The following is a 21,502-nucleotide window of genomic DNA, read 5'->3' on the forward strand; positions in this document are numbered from 1 at the left end:
TGCTGAGGATGAGGCCACTGAACTGTCAAGCACCGACATAGAACCTCATGTGCCTTCAACAGCTGCAGTGATGTCTACTCCAAGGGCTGAGCCACAGCTGGCTGCCACACAGCAACCTCTGAGTGGGATCACAAGAAAAATGGGGCACGTTTTTGACAATGTGGAAATTGTCAAAATCTAGCCCTGAATGGCACCAGTCCTGAAGAAATCATATCTGCCTCATTCCTCTCCTGAACCTGCTCTACCTTCTGCATTCTCAGCTTAGCCTCATAGTAATGCCACCCACCACCACTCACAAATCCATCTCTAAAAGTCACCAGATTGACTGGCTGAAATGAAACTCTGACTGGATCATTCTGCTTAAATCCAGTCCCCTACATATCACAACAGAGATTCTCAGTACTAGTGTGCAATGGCCTCTGCGATTTTTACAACTGAACACTGCCTTTATTTTCATAGGCTAGTCTCTCTTACCCCTTATTCTCCAGGCATACAGAACCATTCCTAAAAAACATATCTCCTTTCCTACCTCCATGTGTGCCCCCATCTACTCACCTGCAAAGCTTGGATTGCACACCACTCATTTCAAGAAGCATTTTCTGGACTTGAATCTACCTGCACACCACATGATATACCCCATACATGGAGTATTTACAATTCACAAAATCTGGTGTCAACACTATAATGTATTAAACTCAAAGCACTCTGTTTATGTTCATTGTCAACTATCCTGTAAGATCCAGAGAGGAACTGTCCTGTTCATCGCATACCGAGTGCCTGCTCAGATATGTAAGTTCTCTACTTAATTAGACAGTACAAGAAATAGCAATAACAGTAAACAAGTACACTACATAGCCTTTACTGTGCAGGCATTACTCTTAAGTGATTTCCTTATTAAGTCATTAAAACAAAATAAAATGCCCCACACAGCTTCTCTCTTTATGATGAGACATCTACGAAGCTCAGATAAAAGGAACTAAAGTCATAGCAAAATAAGGGGAATGTAGCAGTTTTCCAAGCCAAAAGAAAGGAATATCATTCTCAAACTCCACCTTCCAACTCACGAAGTTCCTTCTCTTCCTATCATTTTGATGTGAACAAAATGCAGAGCCATCCACCCGTGAACCTAGAGACTGAGATATAGTCATCCATTCATGAGGAAAGATGTTCAGATTCAGAGCCATCCTCTCATGAAGCCAGACTCTGAAGTATGAGTTGTCCGCTTTTCAAGCTAGACAAACCCCTATAAATTTGGAAGGGACATCATTTCCTAGGATTGGGCTGGAGGCCTGAAGGTCCACTGTTCTCCAACAGCCTTACCTTCACATTTCATTATGAGGCTGGAGTCACCCTGGCAGGCAGGCAGGCAGATGTGCTCAGGGTTCACCGCTAAGTGACAAAGCTTCATAGTTCTGATGACCCCCAATTCCATCAAGGCATACAAATCCTTGATGAGAACTCTCAGCAGCAAGCATTAGGAGAACACAAACTGTATTCAGAGAGCAGCGTCTGTCACATGGACAGAAAGCCACTAGGTAACCTACCCTTATGGAAGGATTCGTACTCAGCTTAAGATGGTATGCATCCATAAGGACAGCTGGGTGCTAGTTTCCAAGATGGGGTTAGATGGATTCATCTGGAATAAAAGGCAGCATCGATAACCAGCTCCTTTTGCTCTGAAAGAGTATGTGCTTTCTACATAAGGTTTTCTACAAAGGGCTAAAGAGCCAGGAAGCTGTCCTGATTTATAACAAAACAGAATGCAGTTAAACCTTGATTAATGTCAGTCTATGGATCTATGTTCTCAGCAGAAAATTTGAAAAGGAGCCATATTGTGGAACCAAATGTGATGAGAAGAGCACGGTCAGTTACTAAAGACATCTGGGCAATGAGGGAGTTTTCAATCCAGCGGGCCCTTCAGAAGGAATAGGTCAATATAGAGTCTCATCACATTGGGGAAAATCAACCTTGAGACCCAGGGTCAGGAAAATTAATCAGGTTCATATTTAGAGACTCAAATTTCTCCAAAATGATATGCTATCATCTTTTAGGAGAAGAGCAAAAGTACTAAGGCATAATCTTATACTTCATATGCTAAGAAAACTTTTTTTTAATTTAACCTTTATTTATTTGTTGTCGTTTATTTGTTTTCATGAGGTGCTGAGGATTGAACCCAGTGCCTCACCTAGGCAAGTGCTCTACCACTGAGCCACAATCCAGCCCTAAGAAAAGTTTTAACAAAAAAGTGAGCACAAGGGATAAGAAGAGAGGCATTTGCTGTATAGGATGCCACACCATAACACAGCTGGGCTGCCATAATAAAAGTACATAAGCAGCCACCAGGGAAAAAGGCTCAAGGCTGGTAGGGAAAAGCACCCAGACTCTTAAGAGCACAGATTTCCTGTAAGCCCTACCTATTTGCTAAGCTTTGTAAAGAATTAAAATCAAAATTAAAAGATAAAAGTAAAGTTAAAAAAAAAAAAAGGTGCAAAAAGTCTTAAAAGATCTCCGGGTACGGTAGTGCACACTTGTATTTCCAGTGGCTCTGGATACTGAAACAGGAGAATCATGAGTTCAAAGCCAGCCTCAGTTTAAAAAAAAAAAAAAGCGAGGCTCTAAGCAACTATGAGACCCTGTTTCTAAATAAAATACCAAATAGGGCTGAGAATGTGGCTCAGTGGTCGAGTGCCCCTGAGTTCAATCCTCAGTACCTCACCCCCCGACAAAAGTTTTAAAAGATCAATTAAAACAGCATAAAATGTGGTGCATCATATAAAATTAAGCCCACAAAATAAAAAATTTAAATAAAGTCCTATAACTAAAACTAGAATATGATAAACTATAGAGAAAATAATTAACTAATGAGAAAAGATACAAAACAAACTGAGTGGCAGATAGTCAATTCAAAGACCAACACCTTCACACCCAAAAAAGCAGCACTTCTTTGGTGAAGGCCCCAAGAGTGCCCTTTAGACTGCCAGGCACCTGCCATTCTGCAACAGGCAACCTCATTCACCTCTGGTAATCTGAGTGGCCCAGTCTGGCATACACCCGTTTCACTCCAAGTAGGTTTATCTCAGCACCCTGACTCTCAAACTCCTCCCACAAAGTCTTCCTACAATTTTCATTCAAGGCAGAGGTGTTGGGGGAGGTGGGTCCGTTTTTCTCATTAATGACAACATATGATTTCAATGACAAATCATGAACAGACTTTAAATTCTGTGAAAGTCACTAAATGAAACACCTACAAGACAACTAGTCTAATGAATTGTTGCCTTACGTAGCCATTATAGAAAAAAGTACTCCCTTACTACCATAACTGTGCAAAATTGCTAGGGAAGTAAGCAAAGAAGATGAGAAAAGATCCAGGAGCCTAACTCGCTTTCATTTAAAGTGTGTATTTCAAACCCAACACACCTCGCCTTTGCGTTTTACAATCCAACTTGCAACAGTGGCAGTCCTAGGAATGCAGCCAGAACCTGCAGGGCTTGAGAGCCACCTTTGAGTCCTGGCAGTGGGAGTCCAGAGCTGGCCTGCCCTTCTGTGGTATCCTTCAGGCCTCTGAAAGCTTTCCTGGTGGACATGTGCTACTTGGCACCATCCCCAGGTAAATTTCAGTCTTCCAATTTATACCAGAACCCTGTCTTTAGGAGTAGCTACCGTGTTGACTATTTTCTAAAGGATAATTCTTAGAAATAATAAATGAAGTACAAAAGAATTCTCCTGAAGAAGTGGAATCCATTTCTAATATTAATATACTCTAGAGAAAAAACAGACTTTTGTCATGCAGTCAAGAATTAACCTTGAAAATCTACAAGTTATCACATTTTGTGGATTGAATTAAGATCTGCCAGAGGAACGTGGACAAGAAGTCCAGTTAACTAATACGCTATCCGATTACAGAAGTTCCACATAGACATTGGCCACTATGGCTATGTGGGATCATCTGGCCCAATAATACAACATAAAGAATGAAACAAACTAAATATTATGACCTGATGCAAAGGAATGCCTGTCAATGACCTTTTCTAGTAGACTCTTTCAGGTGCCAAAACATAAGGCACATATTTGACTACATGTGTCATGTTCTAAAATGTCACTTTCATTTATGGATAGCATTCTCATAACTCTGGAAGAGAGACAAGTGAGGGTTAACTCTGACAATCAGAATACCACTCCCTAAATTCATAATTATCTTCTCTGATATGCCAGGGTGACTAATACAACACAGACATACTACTCACCCACATTTCAATCAGGTGTGTAGGTAGGATGAGAATTAGGTAGATCCAGTGATAAAGCCACAAAGGAGGAAATACCACCATCCCCTTAAAAGGAGAAGCCAAACTCCCTTGCAATTATATTGCTTCTACAGAATTCAGGGATACACATAAAATTAATATTCTAATTAGTAAGTTTTAGGGTACTATATTCTTTTTTTTTTAATCTCTTCCAGAAATTCCTACTCCTTTTTAACCTGACACTGTTTAACTCCAACTATAACTTTATAAACCTCCAACCTAGAACAAAGCAACTTTGCTTTTGCATAAAGTATTTATCTTATCTAAATTTTGTGATGAACAAGAAATGAGTCAATGCGCATAGCAGGCAGGTCTGCTTTGAAGTCCACCACAGACCCCTGGAGGGGCAGTTATGCACTTCCAGCAGGCCCAGGCAGTCCATTCCTGCATCTAGTACAGGGCATGAGTATGTTGAACTTGCTTTTAGGGTCAGTGGTATTGGGCATCCTCTCTCCAAGTGAATATAAAGTGAACCACATATTGTCAGAGATACCAAGATCTGTACTAAAAAGTGGCTGATGATTCCCCCACCCTGCTCATTTTGCTGATATATCAGAGACAGGAAGAGGGACACATGGGTTAGGGCAATGGATAAGACAATGGAAAGACCTTAGGGGGTTATCCCAAAGGAAAGGAGAACTGGGGATTTAAATGATCTTTCTGTCCTTTTGCCATCCCTTTGTCAAATAAAAAAGACAAGCTTGGAGACAGCAGGACTAGTTATACATGGTCCCATCCCTAATTTGGAATTTAGATTTAATGAACCAGAGACTGAGCAGAATAGGCTGATGGACAGAGCCACATGATGCTCATGGGCACCTTTTCTTCTTTGTACCTTGCCAATACTGAAAGGGCTCAAAAGTTCATAGGATCACACACTTTAAAAATATGCATCTTAACTAGGTACATGTATGACTGCACATATGGTGCAATGCCACATTGTGTACAACCAGAGAAATAAAAAATTGTGCTGCCAAAAAAGAAAAAAAAAAAATCTTCTCCCACAGGTACAGTGGCCAAAACATTCAATATCTGCTCAACTGTTCAACATCTTGGGTTAAGACTAAATCACTGCATGTGAGTAAAAGAAAGAACAAGAAGAAAGGTAAAAAAGAAAAGCTATGGTTTTAATTTATTGCTTTACCTATGTACCTGATAAGTAACTTGGCTTCAATGATTTGCTTTTATTTCTAATATTAATTGAGAAATTTTACAGATACAAGGCCATACTATAAACTATATATTAGTTTAACAAAACATACCACTGTTGGGCTTGTCGATTGTGCATAAATATTTCTTGGTAAACACCGCTACTCTCTTAGATCATAATTTGAAAAGAATATCTTAAAGTAAGTTCCTCAGAAGAAAGCTGCTACATAAATATAACTATGATGGTAATTACAGCGTGGCTTACAAAAAGCACACCTATATGTTTTTGGTATTTGTGTGATTTTTAAAGACGAGACTGATGCATTTACTTTCCAGCTTAAAAAAAAAAATGTCTTCACTTAATTGAAAAATAACATTCTGGTTTTCTACTAAATTTAACCTTGAAGGTGAAGAATAGAGCCTGGAACAAAATGTGTTCCTAGAAACTGCATTAGTAGCAATCCTACATTGCTTCATTTAACTTAGGCTTCAGTAGTCAAGTCACAATCATTGGCCAAGTTCCCTTCTTTCTGTACATTCAAAGAATCTTTATATAGCTAAATGGACCACTAAATCCTTCAAGAGTCATTCAAAGGAAGCACTTCCTCTAAATTCCCTCTCATTTCACAGAGCCCATGCATGCACAACAGAAAACACATTGAAACGAAGAATGCAAATCCTCATATTTCAGCTCCATGAATTCTTCCATACACAAAATGGCATCCCTCCATCCCACAGAGGCCTTAGATTTTATTTTGAATATTAACATGCCAATATTTGAAAGCTATAAGGACACCTGGGAAGAGCACTGAAAATATGGACAGAAAACAAAATTAAATTAAAATTAAAATTAAAACAAATTAAATATTTAAATTAAGAAGAGAATGGGGGAAAAAAGATACAGTTCTACTAGAAAAGAGGAGTGTGCCCCATTTTTTCTCCTCATCAAGGTTTTCAATGTCTTTTCCTGAGATGCAATACGATTTTTTTTTTTTTGTTATTGTTACTGCTTCTGAACCATTCTACCTAACAGCGTCTGGAAAAGGTTCTTTTAGATTCTCCTGTATAGGAAAGACACATAATTATTTTTTGGTTGTCAAAAGGTCCAGTTCTCTGGGAATGGCCATAAATTCAAGCTTCTGCCCCTTTACAGAACAGGGTAGGATACCAGGGAGTGAGGTGGCTGCTGCCAAGACACAAGGAAAGTCCGCCCACTGACAACAGCCCCCTCTCCAGTCCTTTGCTACCAGAGGTATGCAGATGACGCAGACCAACTTCTCTTCCTGCCAGTGACACAATGCAGAGGGGGCCAGACCACCGGCGGGTTACTTCTTCCCGGCCCACTCAAAGGACAGCAGAGCACAGCGTGTTTGTTTGTGAAACCACAGCAATGATGTGGCACACAGGGCTACCAGGAGAGACGTGAGTCGTACTAAGCCAAATTTTTCATTTCACTTCTGTTTATTCCCTCTGTTTCAGGCCTCTGTAGGAAAATTATTTTCTGTATAAACAAATTCATCAAGTTAACTTATTCAAGGATGGAAATAACTGGTATCACATAACATTTTGCAAAACAAAATTGCCTCTGTTGTATTCCAGTGCTTAAAAGCAAACTGCTATGGCAATTCAACCCCAGCACTAACATAACCCAAACCCCCTATTACCTTCATCACTGCATATTCAATTTACATAATTATTCTGCTATGCTATTCAGAATTTACATGTAGTTGTATGCATTCTAGTTACCCTTGATTCAGGGGATGCTGTCTCCTCGTAGATGTAACCAAACAAGGAGACCACAACTCAACATTCTCGACTCACCTGACCAATAAAAACAATGTGGTTCAACAAAGTAATGGTTTGGTTTGTTAATTTACTTAAAACCTCAATCCAATTACCATGTGTTTGAACAGCCAGACCTAAAAGTCCATCAACAACAGGAAAGCCTCTCAGGAGCATCCTTGCAGGACTTTGTTGTAAACCAGCAAGCAGCAGCTAAGTGCTGAGTTTACCCTGGGCCAATGGTGGAGACACCACACCCTTGGTGTCCCCCCAGTGTGGCCTCTCTAGTCTCCGGAAACGTATTACATCAGCTCCCTCTTCACTTGTACATCTTCAGACTCATCAGAACTGTTCCATTCAATTATTTTCCTACTACTTGGGGTAAAAACAACTGTCGCCTATAGCACACACTGACTGCAACAATTAGTCAAAAGCAACAGGGGGAAAGAAAAAGGCTAGACTTTCTTCCTCGGAGAGAACATATCCTCTTCTTCCTACCAAACGTGTATGGCTCTAGCACATACTCCTTACTCAGGTCCTGCAGTGCCAAGCCCTGCACAGACTGATCCAAGCTTCAGGGTGACAGCTGATGGCCCACCCAGGAGGCCCGCCCCGAATGCTTCTCTGTGGGGGTAAACAGAGGGTCTCTCTCTGTACCACGGAGGCATGGCATGGCCAGGACTGGTGACATTTGATGCCCCCATTTCAAACAGTTGCTTACAGTTGTTAGGGAAACTTCACCAGTTTCATTGTTAAATATAATCTTCTAATATTCTGCCCCCTGGCTCTGTATAGGAGTTTGCTAAAGTTTTAAAAGATGAGACTAATCTGACATAGACTCAGAGTTTGAAAGGATATAAATATACTCGGAAATATTTGACAATTTCTCCAATATTGTCACTTTTCTTTTATCAATGTTTACCATTCGGTGCAGAAATTTTAAAAATTGAAGTGAGAACTGAAGCCAGATATATCCTGATGCTAAAATTAATATTGGTTATATATTTTCTGAACTTCAGAAAGCTTAGAACAGAGACTCCTTTTTTTTTTTTGGTAAGAAAAAAGAATAAGTTCTTTTTTAAGATTTTTGCTTTGATTTCTTTTCCCCTTGGGAGAAACAAGCACATGCTTCTTCCTATCAAAAGCATAGTACTTAGATTTAGGCAATTACATATTTTTAAAATCATCTAATAAAGTCAGAATGAAATTCCAACTGTGTCTTCCTTGATCACCATTATATCCCTAACACTTGAAATAGTACCTGAAAATACTAGGCAATTCATGAATGAAATATTTCTCAAATAAATGACAACAGATTTTGCAGTGGGTTCTGAGTTTAGAAGATTTTTAAAGAATGTTCATCAGAAGAAAAACAGTAATGCTTTTCAATTAAGAAACCAGATGTCAAAGCATCAAATAAAACTCAAAAGTAAGTGCAAATATTTCATTATTGGCAAGTTTGAGTTCTTGAATATAACTGAGTTATGTGGGTACAATGAAAGGTATTAATACCAAAAATTTTAAAGGACTATGCTTTAAACTTTTGACATCCCACAATATAATGTATTTGAGTTGTTTAGATATTTTCAACAGAAAACTGAAAAGCCAGGTTCATTCTTTTGCTTTCCATCTAAAAAAAATCTTTCTCATTACAAACTTAATTTCCTCTACTGGTATCTGTGTACCTACACATGTGCACACAGCACAGTCCTTAAGTGAAAGGGTTTATGGGCCAGCAATCTGAAAAAGCTCAAGGCAACTGGTGAGTTAAGCATGTGTGCACTTGCATGTGTGCATACATGTGTTTGTACATGCACGTGCAGGCAGAGGGAGAAACATGTTTTCTAATGAAGCTTGCAAATAGGCTCAGATTAACCAAGTCTGACCATAGTTCCATCTGGAAACTATATTTTCTAACATAAGCCACATTCTGAAAAATAGATTCAGATGTTTGGAACTGGTTCAGAACAGTTGTTAGAAATGTTCAGTACAAATGAAAAAAATTAGTCTTCAATGTCTTCTCCTCTCAGCTTTTCTTACTGAATAAATGTGCCTTCTGGGGGGTCAGAGTGTTGGTGGGGGGTACAGAGTGAAAAAGGTTCTTTTCCAAAACCCAAAATTCATGCTACTCTTGAATACATATATAATGGATGAGTGATACTTGATTTCTCCCACACTGCCCACTCCAACTTCAACCTGCCACTGTAAGGCTTACTCCGCCAAGTGAAGAAAATTAATTCTCCTGCTTCAAATTCTGGGAAACAGGGTTGAAACGCTTAGTGACATAGTGACCTTGCCTTCTCCTGTAATCCTTCCTATCCAGTTCTACATAGCCACTGGAGATGAGATTGCTGCCCTGTGCTTACAAATGATTGTGCTGTTAACTTGGTTTCTGTGTGTTCAATGACAAACTCACCAAAAATATAAAAAGCTGATTTTAAAATAATATTTATCCAGTAAGATCTCTAAATTAACAGTTCATAAGAACTGACTCCTAAATCTCAGAATACATGAAAAACCTTTTCTTTTTAGTTTGAATGTTAGTGAAAGACACTCAAAAATGATGAACACACGCATGTGCCCCTCCCACCCCCTCTCCCAACTCATTCACCACCACCACCGGCCGCTCCTTTCTGGACCATCTGTGCGGGTGGTTTCTTCCCACGGCCTACCTTGACTTTTTGCTGGATTTGGGTTTTGGCGTGGCAGTTTTTGCTTTCTTTTCCTTTGGCTCTTTGGGAATCTTGGGGGCTTTCGGGGTCTTGGGTTCCTTGGGCTCTTTCTTCTCCTTGGGTTCTTTCGGTTCCTTCAGGTCTTTTTTTGCCTTCGGCCTTTTCTTTTTCTTTTTTTCTTCTTGGGACCCATCCAGTGAGTTCCTATTTAGTTCTTGGTTATCAACCCCACCAGGGAAGTCATCTTTACCAAAACTTTTACTGGGATCCTCTGCAACAATGTGGTTGTTTTTCTTTTTCTTCTTCTTCTGCTGTGGTTGCTGCTCTATGGACGGCAGGTAATCATCGCTCTTCACTAGCTGAGCATTCGGCCCACTAACCTGAGTCATATCCGGCACTGGTTTCTCTAGAAAGGGCTCCGATGGAGAATGCTGAGAGACACAAATGGGAATTGAAATTAGTTTATCATTCTTCATAATGAGGAAAGGAACTGAAATTAAGTGGCTGCTGTTTCTGAAACTATACTAAGGTAACGCCCATTTTATCAACTCTACAGAAGAAGAATCTATAATTTTCTTTCATCAAAAAAAGAAATGCTTCCTCATGAGGAATACTCCTAAATAAGAAAGTAAAACAATTTCAATTTAATAATAAAAAAAATTCAGTACAAGAAGGGAAAAACTGTCACTTAACTATTCTTTTAAACAGGCTGTGTGAGAAATGGTACGTTACAAAAGAGTAACAAAAGCTAAACCACAAAAGTAAGTTTAAGCAGAGTTCTTTTCTCTTTTGAGATTGGGAACTCAAATTAAACCTATATAATTTAGCCATTTTTAAGGAGATCAAGTAGAGTGAACATTGAAAGATTCTGATATCATGAAGTATAAAATCAGAGAGTAAACACAACACATAAACCATATAGAGTGCAAGTCATTTCTGAGTTAAATGACATAGAAATGTCAAATTAAAGCCCATATCTAAACCTTTATAATTTTGTTTTAAATTTCTCATACTGATATGGACTGTGAACAATATTTCTCTTAATTTCTTAAAGCTTTGCATTTTGAAATTTCACTCAGGAAGAGAGAACTCAATAGTTATTTTGATATGCCTTGCAGAAGATTCCTGGCATTCACCAGGGACATACCCAGAGACTGTCTTTAGAACAGCAGAAAAGGCCAGTAATTGGGATGGGATGCTGAGTGGTCAGCTGAGATCAAAGCAAATGACTCCTGTATAAAACAGCCTTCACAGCTTATGACCTGAACCAGAGGTAAGTTATTATTTATCTAGTGACTGATGACATCTAATAAATCTGTATCTCAATAAGTTAAATCTACAGTTGTTACTCATATTTTTGTCTTCCTCGTGTGCTTCTCCAGGCATACAGGAATTGTAAGATAAGCAATCTGACTACATGCCAGGCATGTGCTTCGCACCCATGATACCACTGAATTCCCGCACCAGCCCTAAGAGAGAAATATGATGATCCTTCTAATTTTATAGATGAGGACATAAAATAAGATAAGTACTCTAAGATAAAGTAACTTGTCCAAGGAGTTACAGATGGTAAGTGACAGAACTCAGACTGACATGGAAACTGACACCACACAACCTACAAAAGCAGACCAGACAGGAGAGCTCCAGGCCACACCCACAGAGACTGGCTACTAACACAGTGTGCAACGTACACCAAGGCTTGCCATGGTCCAAGGAGAATGTTAGACTCAAACATGAAAATACAGGCAACAAAAATCAGATCCCAATATTTATTAAACATCTATCTGACAATGAGATTTGAGATGCTGTGTGTAAGTTCACTTGACTGTTACAAAAAAATATGAGAATTTATCCCCTTCTTTCAGGAAGGAAGGGTTCAAGGAGGCTAAGGAGCCACCCCCGGGGCTACATAAGGGACATAGGAAGTGTAGACTCAAATGTCAGCTATGTTCAGTGCTCTTCCAACTCTTTCCATCTCCTCCTGAAATCTTATCACAGGCAGCTTTCTGAGAAGGCTCCACGGGTTTCACTCAATGTCTACAGTACTGACTCAGAAATCCCTCTAAAAATCAAACCATTGCCTACGTACCAGGTAGTTACAACATTCTCCCCAAAAACCTGCCATGGTCGCTCAACACACCTTTCTTCAATTCTCCAGCTACACTGGCAGAAGAGAAAGAGCCCAGAACTTGAGTTGAGGAAGCAAAATTCTAGAGTGGTCCCCACCATGAACTATATTATCTGGGGAAATCACTTTATCTATCTGGGAGTTGAGTTTCTTCATCTATGAAGCAAGGGCTTTGGACTAGGTGACTTCCAAAGTCTGTTCCAAATGCTTATGGTATTAAAAACTCTTAAAACACATACTGCCCTTTCTTGGCCATAATTGAGAAGGAAGGATCCTGACAAAGGCTGAGAATATAACAGAAGGGACAGAATCAAGGTTGAAGTTTGAGAAAGAAAGCACACTATGTAAATCTACATGAGCAGCTTCTGTACAGGGGTAACACACCTGAACCACACAGGAGTAGCCTTCTGTCCCTTACTCTTCCCTCAGAAACACTCTGAAGTTTCAACTGAATCACTATCCATGACCATTAGGTAATTTAACTGTTTTATTATATTTAAATAGCTTAAGTCCAGTTAATTGTTACATATTATTTCCTAATATTAAAAAAGAAAAAGCTATATCTTTTTTGCAAGAGACACAGAAATCAAACTTATTTAGGGGAAGCTATTTTTCAGGTCATGGAAGAAAAAGTTGTTCTTAGAATTTTAATCATCTTAACAATGATTAAAATTTAGAATGATAGATTAATACCAGGTATGTGTGACCTTCTTCAATCTGCATGGCATCAACTCCAATAACAGAACACCAACTTCTAATGAGAGATTCCCCAGCATACATTTACGAATTAGAAAAAGCACATAACACACAACACAGAAAGACTGAAAATTTATCTATACACTTTTACATACAAACCATTTTAGATGCCTCTTTAAAAAATAAATGAGGCCATAAATTAGTAACTCAGTAAAAAAAAAAAAAAAAAAAAAGAATTTAATCTTCCATAAGGAGGAAAAAAGTAAAGATTAAATACAAAAAAAGTATTAATCATGTTTGATATGCAGCAGAATGATGTTTTGGTACTATCTGAAATAGGGTGAAAAAGGTGCTCAGAAATATTATAGTGTTTACCAGACCTACATCTCCTTAAATCTTTTAGAGAAAAGCTGTTTTTGTAAACATTTAACAAAGAACAGATGGCCTGCCTTAATCATGTGGGGAAAAAAAACCTGGAGCTCCCAGTAATACCCTGACAAAGTCTCCCAGGCCCAACGTCCCCTACCACCCCCACCAGATGCATGGTGCCGTCTTCACTAATGCTATTTAATTTTACAGCGGACATTTTCCCATCAATTCCCACTGCCTGACAGGTAATCAATGCCATTAACATCTGATATTACCATATACGGCATTCCGAAAACCTTGCATTTATTAGACCAAATGTGGAGAATGTCAGATACCAAAGGTATTTTTAAATACACACTGTAGGACTTTCTGCATGACATATTTTCAATCATAATTCCACAAACCTTTGAAACATTATGGAATATATAAGAATTGTGCCATAAACTTTTGGAATTTAAACAGCATGACTGGTATTTAGACAACAAATAAAAGTGACTCTGGATGTGTGTGTTTAGATTACCATAAGCTAAGGATTATTGTTTTTTACTTTAACTCCACTATTCTTAGCACATAAATTAGAAAACACACAAGGAAGTGATCTTCTATAAAACAGCAAAATGAACAGGTTGCAAATTAAACCAAAGGAGACCTGAGGTAGGGGAAATGAGGGTAATCCCTCTGCTGGTTTTAGGCACACCTGACCCAAAATGCTTAGAAGCATTACTTGGGGGAGGAGAGGTTGGAAGGAGAAACTCTCAAGTGTGATTTTCTTCCACATTTTCTGCCTGAAAAGCTATGTTATTGGTCTGGGGATATAGCCCAGCTGATAGAGTGCTTGCCTCAAATACACAAGGCCCTGGGTTCAATCCCCAGCACCACCAAAAAAAAAAAAAAAAAAAAAAAACCTCTCTTATTTATCATATTTTCCCTCAATTATTATACTCCTGAAGCCTCAACCTGTTACTAACGTTGAGGTGAGCCATGCAATCTTAACAGTATGCAATGCTTCCAACATGTATAATCTTTGTAAATCCAGAATATTTAGTAATCTAGGGTATCTGTAGATAAATATTTTATTTGCAGAAAAACATGTATTTATTTGCATGAATTTATTTACACACAAACAATCCTAACATCAAAATAATGGTTTACACCTAGTATGGTGGTGCACGCCTATAATCCCACCAGCTCAGGAGGCTGAGGCAGGAGGATCACAAGTTCAAAGCCAGCATCAGCAACAGCGAGGCACTAAGCAACTCAGTGAGACCCTGTCTCTAAATAAAATACAAAATAGGGCTGGGGGTATGGCTTAGTGGTTGAGTGACCCTCAGTTCAATCTCCAGGACCAATAATAATAATAATAATAATAATAATAATAATAGTAATTATTATTATTATTTGTTAGAGTCTGTAAACAAGTCTGGATGGCGCCTGGCAAAATGCCAGAGGGAGTGGTTTGTGAAGTAATGCCAGTGAGCCATTAAGTGTGGAGATTCCTGATTGGTTGACTGCTGTATCTAGTTTATGTTAATTAGATAAGCTGTGTGGAATGTATAAATACCGCTCCTGTCCTACAATAAACGGCTCCCACTCCTGCTGTATCAAGGTACACAAGTTGTTCGTCACCCCCCCACCCCCACCCCCCCACACCCCCGGTTATTTTGCTGCAGCCAGCCGGCCTGCGGCAATTATTTCTAAAAATGAAGATACTACCAACTGGACCAGAGTGCTGTGATACTTCAGAAGAGGTATGCATTCCTGCAAATTAAGCTGAAGAGAAGTAATAAAAAAGGATGCATATGAGCTCTTGGAGAAAATTCGATCCTAGCAAAGAAATGACAAGTCACTGACAATCCTAGTAAAAAGAAATTCAAGCTTTAAACATGCCAAGCTGTAGTTTAAATGGTTTATAAAAATACAAATATTAAATTTGTCATCTAAGACCAAAATGTACTAGTTGGTGTTTTTTAAATGGCTTTGGAGACACATTTTTGTTGTTGACATTCTTAACTTTGTCCAGCATTTCCATGCTCTTGATCTCTCTATACTCTTTAGAAAGGAATTCTGATACGAAAACTAAAACTCAATCCCCAGCCAGGAGTGTGAGACAATTCAAAGAGTAATTTAACAAAGGTCCAGTATATGCTACTGAGATGTAACAAGGACTTTGACAAAAATAAGATGCACTAAATATCTGGTGCCCAATTTGTTTATTCATTCAACAGATATTTGAGGATGCAACAGGGAACAAGGCAGCCACAGCACCTGCTGTGGGGGTAGGGGTTGGAATACAGAGCACCTAACCAGACTGAGACCAATGAGGCTTCCTGAAGGAAGTCAGCCCTGGCTGGGACAGTAGGTAGGCAGGTGTTGACCAGGAGTGTGCATCTCAATGGAAGCAGCCTGAACATCAAATCATGCCTCACACTCAGTGGTCAGAGGTATAAAACACATTATAAAGCAAGGTTTTAAGACATGTTTTGTGGGAGAGTAAATCAAGATGAGCAAACATTTATTTGAATAGTAACTAAAACAATTTTTGACTTTAGACCTCTGATATAGAATAATAAATACAAAAAGATTCTTAATATTCAACCAGGGACTGGAATATTTTCTTCTTGGTTATACTTAATATGAAAAAAGTTGGCCTCAAGCTCAAGGTTTTTTGTTTGCTTGTTTTTTAATGCAATCTAGTTTTACTCATCTCCTTATCAATTTCCAGGAAAAAATGTTTGTTAAATGGATACATGTGGGCTGGGGTTCTGGCTCAGTGATAGAGCACTTGCCTAGCATGTATGAGGCACTGGGTTCGATCCCTGGCACCACATAAAAAAACTAAATAAACAAAGTACAGGTATTTTTAAAAAATGGATACATTTACAAACACCAAAACACAAATGAACAACATCAGGCTTGTTGGTCATATGACTAGTTAGAGAAGTCAAGAACTACTGGATATGTTTTAACTTTAGGATATTCAAAGGTGTCACGTGAAAGGAAGATTCAGGGGTGGGAGCAGGGGGACTGAAGACACAGGTTGAGCATTCCTAATACAAAACTCCAAAATCTGAAATGCTCCAAAATTAGAAACTTTCTGAGCATTGACAGGACATCAAAAGTAGAAAATCTGACACCTTGAAACTGGTTCATGAAAAAAAAATTATTTAAGATATTATATAAAAATTACTTAAAGGCCATATACTATGTAAATAATATTAAAGTTCATACAAAACATAAATGAATTTTGTGTGTTGACTTGGGTCCCATCTCCAAGATAGTATATTCAAATATTCAAAATCCCTTCCCAAAAAATAATAATAAATCAGATTCTAAACACTTCTGGTCCCAAGAATTTTGGATAAATTATATTCATCCCAAGGTATACAGCATGTCCTAAAGGTATTTAACAATGCCATCCCTTATTTCCAATATCTTGAGTAAAGATGTTCTTCAAAATATACTTCTGATAATACTATTATAGCCTAAAGCAAGACAAAGCCATTACCTTCTCTGGGACAGAGATAAATGTATTGTATGTGTGTATATGTCTGTCTCAAAGCAGGGATTATCAAAGGTTTTTAAAGACAGCACACACTCCACCAACAAATATGATTTTACGTGTAATGCACTGAAGCAGCTCACTGAATTGGCAGTTTCTCTTATGCTCCATTTAAGTCACTGGTAGGAATAGAATAGGATATTAGCGTAATCATAAGGATGGCTTGCACAGTTTGTTATAATACACAGTCAAGAGAATTACTAAGTTAAATAAAATGAGTTCTAAAATATAATGTAATATCTTAGTGCTTTTCAGATTCATTAAATTTCAGAATTGAAATTTTTTTGAAAGTTACTGCTAAAATACCTAACTTAAAAAATCATCTGAAGGCATTTCTAAACTTTTGGTTTTCTGCTTATATTTTTAAGTTATGCTTAACGCAGATTCACCCTTCAAACTACTTTTTTTTGGTAGCTGGGATTGAACTCAGAGGCTCTCGACCACTGAGCCACATCCCCCGTTCTATTTTGTAATTTTTATTTAGAGACAAGGTCTCACTGAGTTGCTTAGCCCCTCACCATTGCTGAGGATGGCTTTGAACTCTTGATCCTCCTGCCTCAGCCTCCAGAGGCGCTGGGATTATAGGCGTGTGCCACTGTGCCTGGTTCAAACAACATCTTAAACAGCTACAAATCAACAAGAGCCATTTTTATGGCATCTAAATTATAAACACATTTTGAATTAGTAGAGCCAAAATAATGAAAATAATGAAACAAGCAGTCATATCAAATTTAATGTTGAACAGTTTCACATCAGATACAGAATACTGAGCATTTTCTTCCTATTTTGGAGTGCAGCCATACCATAGGAACTGTCAAACAGCATTTTCGATGTGTAAAACACTACACCGTGGTATTTCTCCAGTCAGTTTGAATGGAATAATACAGCAGTGAAAGTCCACCGATGCTAACGCCTTTAACTAAAGGCCTGACAAATTCCACCTGGACAGGCACATTCCTTCCCAGGGGAGGAGCACATGCTGTTTGTATACAGTTCTTCATTCTGTACCTACTGCCACCCCTGTGGTCACCTCCCCTGACCTGCATCTTCTCCACCTGCATGATTGTGATGAGGTATCACACACAGGACTGGGTGCCTCCCTGCAGCCCTGGAGGGGAAGGGGCAGAACACGGGCCCCTGAGCCATGCCAATGAGGCCACCACCTCCAGCCAGGCCCTCCTCAGGCAATGGAAAGAGAGTGCTGTAACCTACTCTTGTGTTAGGCGAGAGACCCCACCAAGTCCTGAAGCCCTCTCAAGGCACTGCACTGATATGTTCTTTTAACCATTTGTTGTACAGTTAACTTGCCATGCCATGAGCTCTAGTAAGTGTTTTATACACACCTCTTCTCTTCAGTGCTTTGAAGAGCCCTCTGAAGCGTTAGTAGCACTGCCTGACAGAGGAGGAAACTGAAACTTTCAGATAAATCTACCCAAAATTACACTGGCGGAAAATGACTAAACCAGAATTCTGATGCAGGAGATGTAGCTACAACATCAGCACTTTACCCAGCCTTCCCTGAGAAGCTCTGAAATGTGACTGGGCACCCCTAGGTGGAGATCCACAGCAGCAGGGGTGGCTGTAGTGGTTTCCAAGTCTGATTGTGGCCATAGCATAAGCCCAGGAAATAGCTTCCTATCCTTCTTCAAAACCCAAAAGGCTTTTCATTCAAAAACCAGAAACTCCTGTTTACAGAATGCAATGGCTTTTAATTTAATACAAATTAGGAACTTTTAACTTCAAAGGGTCAGAGGAGAACTCTAGTTCTGAACTATAGCTGTAGAGTATCCCTAGCTTTTCACCCAAAGATTAAAAATGTAGACAAGAACTGGTATTCTCATTGTGCTCCACAGGTGTCAAACATTATCTAGTATGATTCTCAAAATCTCCATTTGATAGAACTGTAATTCAGTTCAATCAATGCTGAGACCTACCTTGTCCCATGTCTTTAAGAAACAAATAGATAAGCCCTCTCCCTGCCCTAAAAACTGTCCACAAACCACCTATAAAGAAATGCTTATGACATTTTTTATTTAATCTATTGTACTTCAAAGACATTAAGCCAATCATTTTCTCCAGTCTCTTAAGAAATCAATTGTTACTTCTTAGGATAAGCACCAGATGAAGTGGTAGGTTTGAATTTAGGGATCATAGGGTTGAAACAGCCTGTCTGTCTACACATGCACCCCTAGGGCACAATGGTGAACTAATGTTAAATTGAACATGCTTTTGATATGTCTCCATCACTTTGTAAGTGCTTGGAAAAATTAGCTTAATTGTTTCTATGAGACTTGAGTGCTGTTTTGTTTTTTTTTACATTTGCCGTTTTTCCAAAAAGGGTATGCAAGTAATGAGTTTGCTCCTGATTCTGAGCATCTCCTGCATCTGAGATTGTTTAGACAGAATGAAGAGAAACGCAGAGGGATCAACAGAGACTGTCACTATATCCGTAGGCAGGGCGGTTTAAAAAAAAAACAAAAAAAAAAACTCCACAAACACAACATAATCCAAAGCTTATGGCAGGAATGGTGAATAATTTCTTGGTCTCCCATTCCACAAGACAAGGGTGGCCCCTGTTCACAGTAGGTGTGCCCGCCTGTTCTCCTACAAGTGTGACACCTTGAGAAAAAGCAGGGTCAGCAACATTGGTATGATGATGCCTCTAGTGTATTATATGCCAACCAAAATATGAATCTATTAGGGGAATCTGAAACAGTCACACTGTCACCCGCTTACTCTGAATTTCTCAACTCCTTAGGGTATTAAATCAAGTGTTATCTTTTATTGGACATTTCTTGCTACAAGTAAAAATGGCAAAGATGATAGGTTCCCAGTGCTGAGCACACTGAACTTTATGATCTCTCCCTTCTGTATTCTTTCTTTGCTTTGCTACCTTGCAGAGGGTCCCTCCCTTAGTGAGCTCACCTCCATAACTACTGATGAATGAAAATCTACAGAAACGACTCCCACTTCACCCGATTTGTCTTGTTTGCTTCAGGTCGGCAGTGAATTTGGCAGTGGACATGCATACCTGACGCTGCTACCCAGCTTACCCAGGACCAAAGTGCTTGCATGCTGGCTAGAATGCTTTGCCTGAACAGATCCTATTCAAAGACACTAAAGACAAGGGCCACATACTAAAAAGAATTTAACTCAGTTCAAGAAGTTTTTATTGTATACTGAACACAGTATTTTGCTAACATTGGTATACTCAACAGCAAGTTTGGTGAAAGTATATAATGTTTCTCTGTAAAAGTAATTTATACCAAGTTTGCATTTAGGTTTCTACTACTTTTAAAAGGTCAATACTAAAAGCAACTTACTAGGAATAGTATGTTCCTATGAATTTAAAAAGCCAAACTTCAAAGACTGACAAGCGGTGCATCTGTAACACTGAACAATGCCAGGAGTGTGTGCAGAACTGGAAATAGGGGAACCTTTGAAAGGGAAAACAATCAATTTATAAGGAGCTCAGTTGATAAAGTTAATTTACACACTCTAGGCAAGTTCTCCAGGATTCAGAGACTGAAAGTCTAGCAAATTTAGTATTCAATAAATGCTTAATGATAGACTACTTTGATTCTATAAAATACATTCACATCTTGTGGGAGGCAAAATTCTATGATGGCCCCATTATCTCTCGGAGTGTGAAGAGAACTGTGACTTCAAGCAAAGAGAATATGAAGAGGTAAAAGGATTTCACGGGTCTGACCAAGGTTCCCAGGTCACTGCTTTGGAGTTCCTCAAAAGAGTGATCATCCTGGGTGGGACCCACTGGACTTACTCAGGGAAGGCTTTTTCTTAAAGAGAGTGGAATGCTCTGTTAGAGGCTTTGAAGAAGCCAGCAATCACAGGAACAGCAGGCAGCCTGTACCAGCTGAGGGTGGCCTTGGGTGAAAGCCATCCAGAACTGGAGCCCCGAGTCACACGGTGCAGGAAGTGAACTCTGTCAACAACCCGAATGAATCTGGAAGTAGATTTCTCTCCAGTGAAGACTCTGGCTGAGGACACAGACCCCAGGACACCCAACTATGGTCTCATGAGACTCTAAGCAGGAGACCCCGCCAAACATGCCCACACACTGATCCCTTGAAACAGAGAGAGCAAATACACACTGCTTTTAGCCACAAAGTTTATGGTGTCATACACAAACACACATTGAAATTAACACATACTTTAAATCCTCTTAATTCTGTCTGAAATGCTTTCTGACCTTTTCACCTAGGACCCCCCCGCCCCAACACCTTCCTGGTAAGATAGTCGGCTTCCACAGACGGGCGCGGCAGTTTCCCCCACTGCTGTAAAGACACTGCTTCTGAGGTGCCAATGAGCACTTCAGCGCCAAGCTCTCTTTCACACTCACAGGAACCTTGTCAGATGTCCCCAGTTTCCAAATGGGGAAACCAAGGTACTGGAAGAGGTGATACAATTTAAGGATAAGAGGAGAGAGGAGTCAAACCAGGCAACCTCGCTCAAAGCCCGCCTTATCAGCCACTCGTGACCACAACCCTCACTGCTGCAGCTCCCTGCTCAAGTTCTTCCAAAGGGAAGGAAGAGGTCATGGCAAGGAGAGCAAGGTGCGAGGTACCAGCTGAACAGAGAAGGGACTTACTCAGACAGAAGAGCCCAGTGCTGTCACAAACAAGATTGACATTAGTTAGGTACCACTTAACTGTCACAAGGAGAAAAATTTTAAAGAAAAACCTCTTTGATTAAAAAAAAAAAAAAATCCAAGAAACTGTGCAATAAGCAATATTAAAGGCTCTTGATACTTATTTTAAAAGAAAGTTTACTGCACATTAGAAACAGTCGGTTTAACACTAAAAAGGGGACTATGTCCCCATGA

The 21,502-nt window shown here is 39.3% G+C and overlaps 1 protein-coding gene across 5 annotated transcripts in view; it reads right to left on the reverse strand.

The window, feature by feature from the left end:
• Positions 1 to 21,502, reverse strand: part of Chd7 (chromodomain helicase DNA binding protein 7) — a 183,537-nt gene that overhangs the window by 71,008 nt on the left and 91,027 nt on the right. For all 5 annotated transcript variants that reach the window (XM_076836465.1, XM_076836464.1, XM_076836466.1 and 2 more), the window contains exon 3: positions 9,905 to 10,335. In XM_076836465.1, coding sequence (XP_076692580.1) covers positions 9,905 to 10,335 — 431 coding nt within the window. The remainder of the gene's footprint in view (positions 1 to 9,904; positions 10,336 to 21,502) is intronic.

The sequence above is a fragment of the Callospermophilus lateralis genome, chromosome 16, assembly GCF_048772815.1.
Source record: "Callospermophilus lateralis isolate mCalLat2 chromosome 16, mCalLat2.hap1, whole genome shotgun sequence".
Classification (NCBI taxonomy): domain Eukaryota; kingdom Metazoa; phylum Chordata; class Mammalia; order Rodentia; family Sciuridae; genus Callospermophilus; species Callospermophilus lateralis.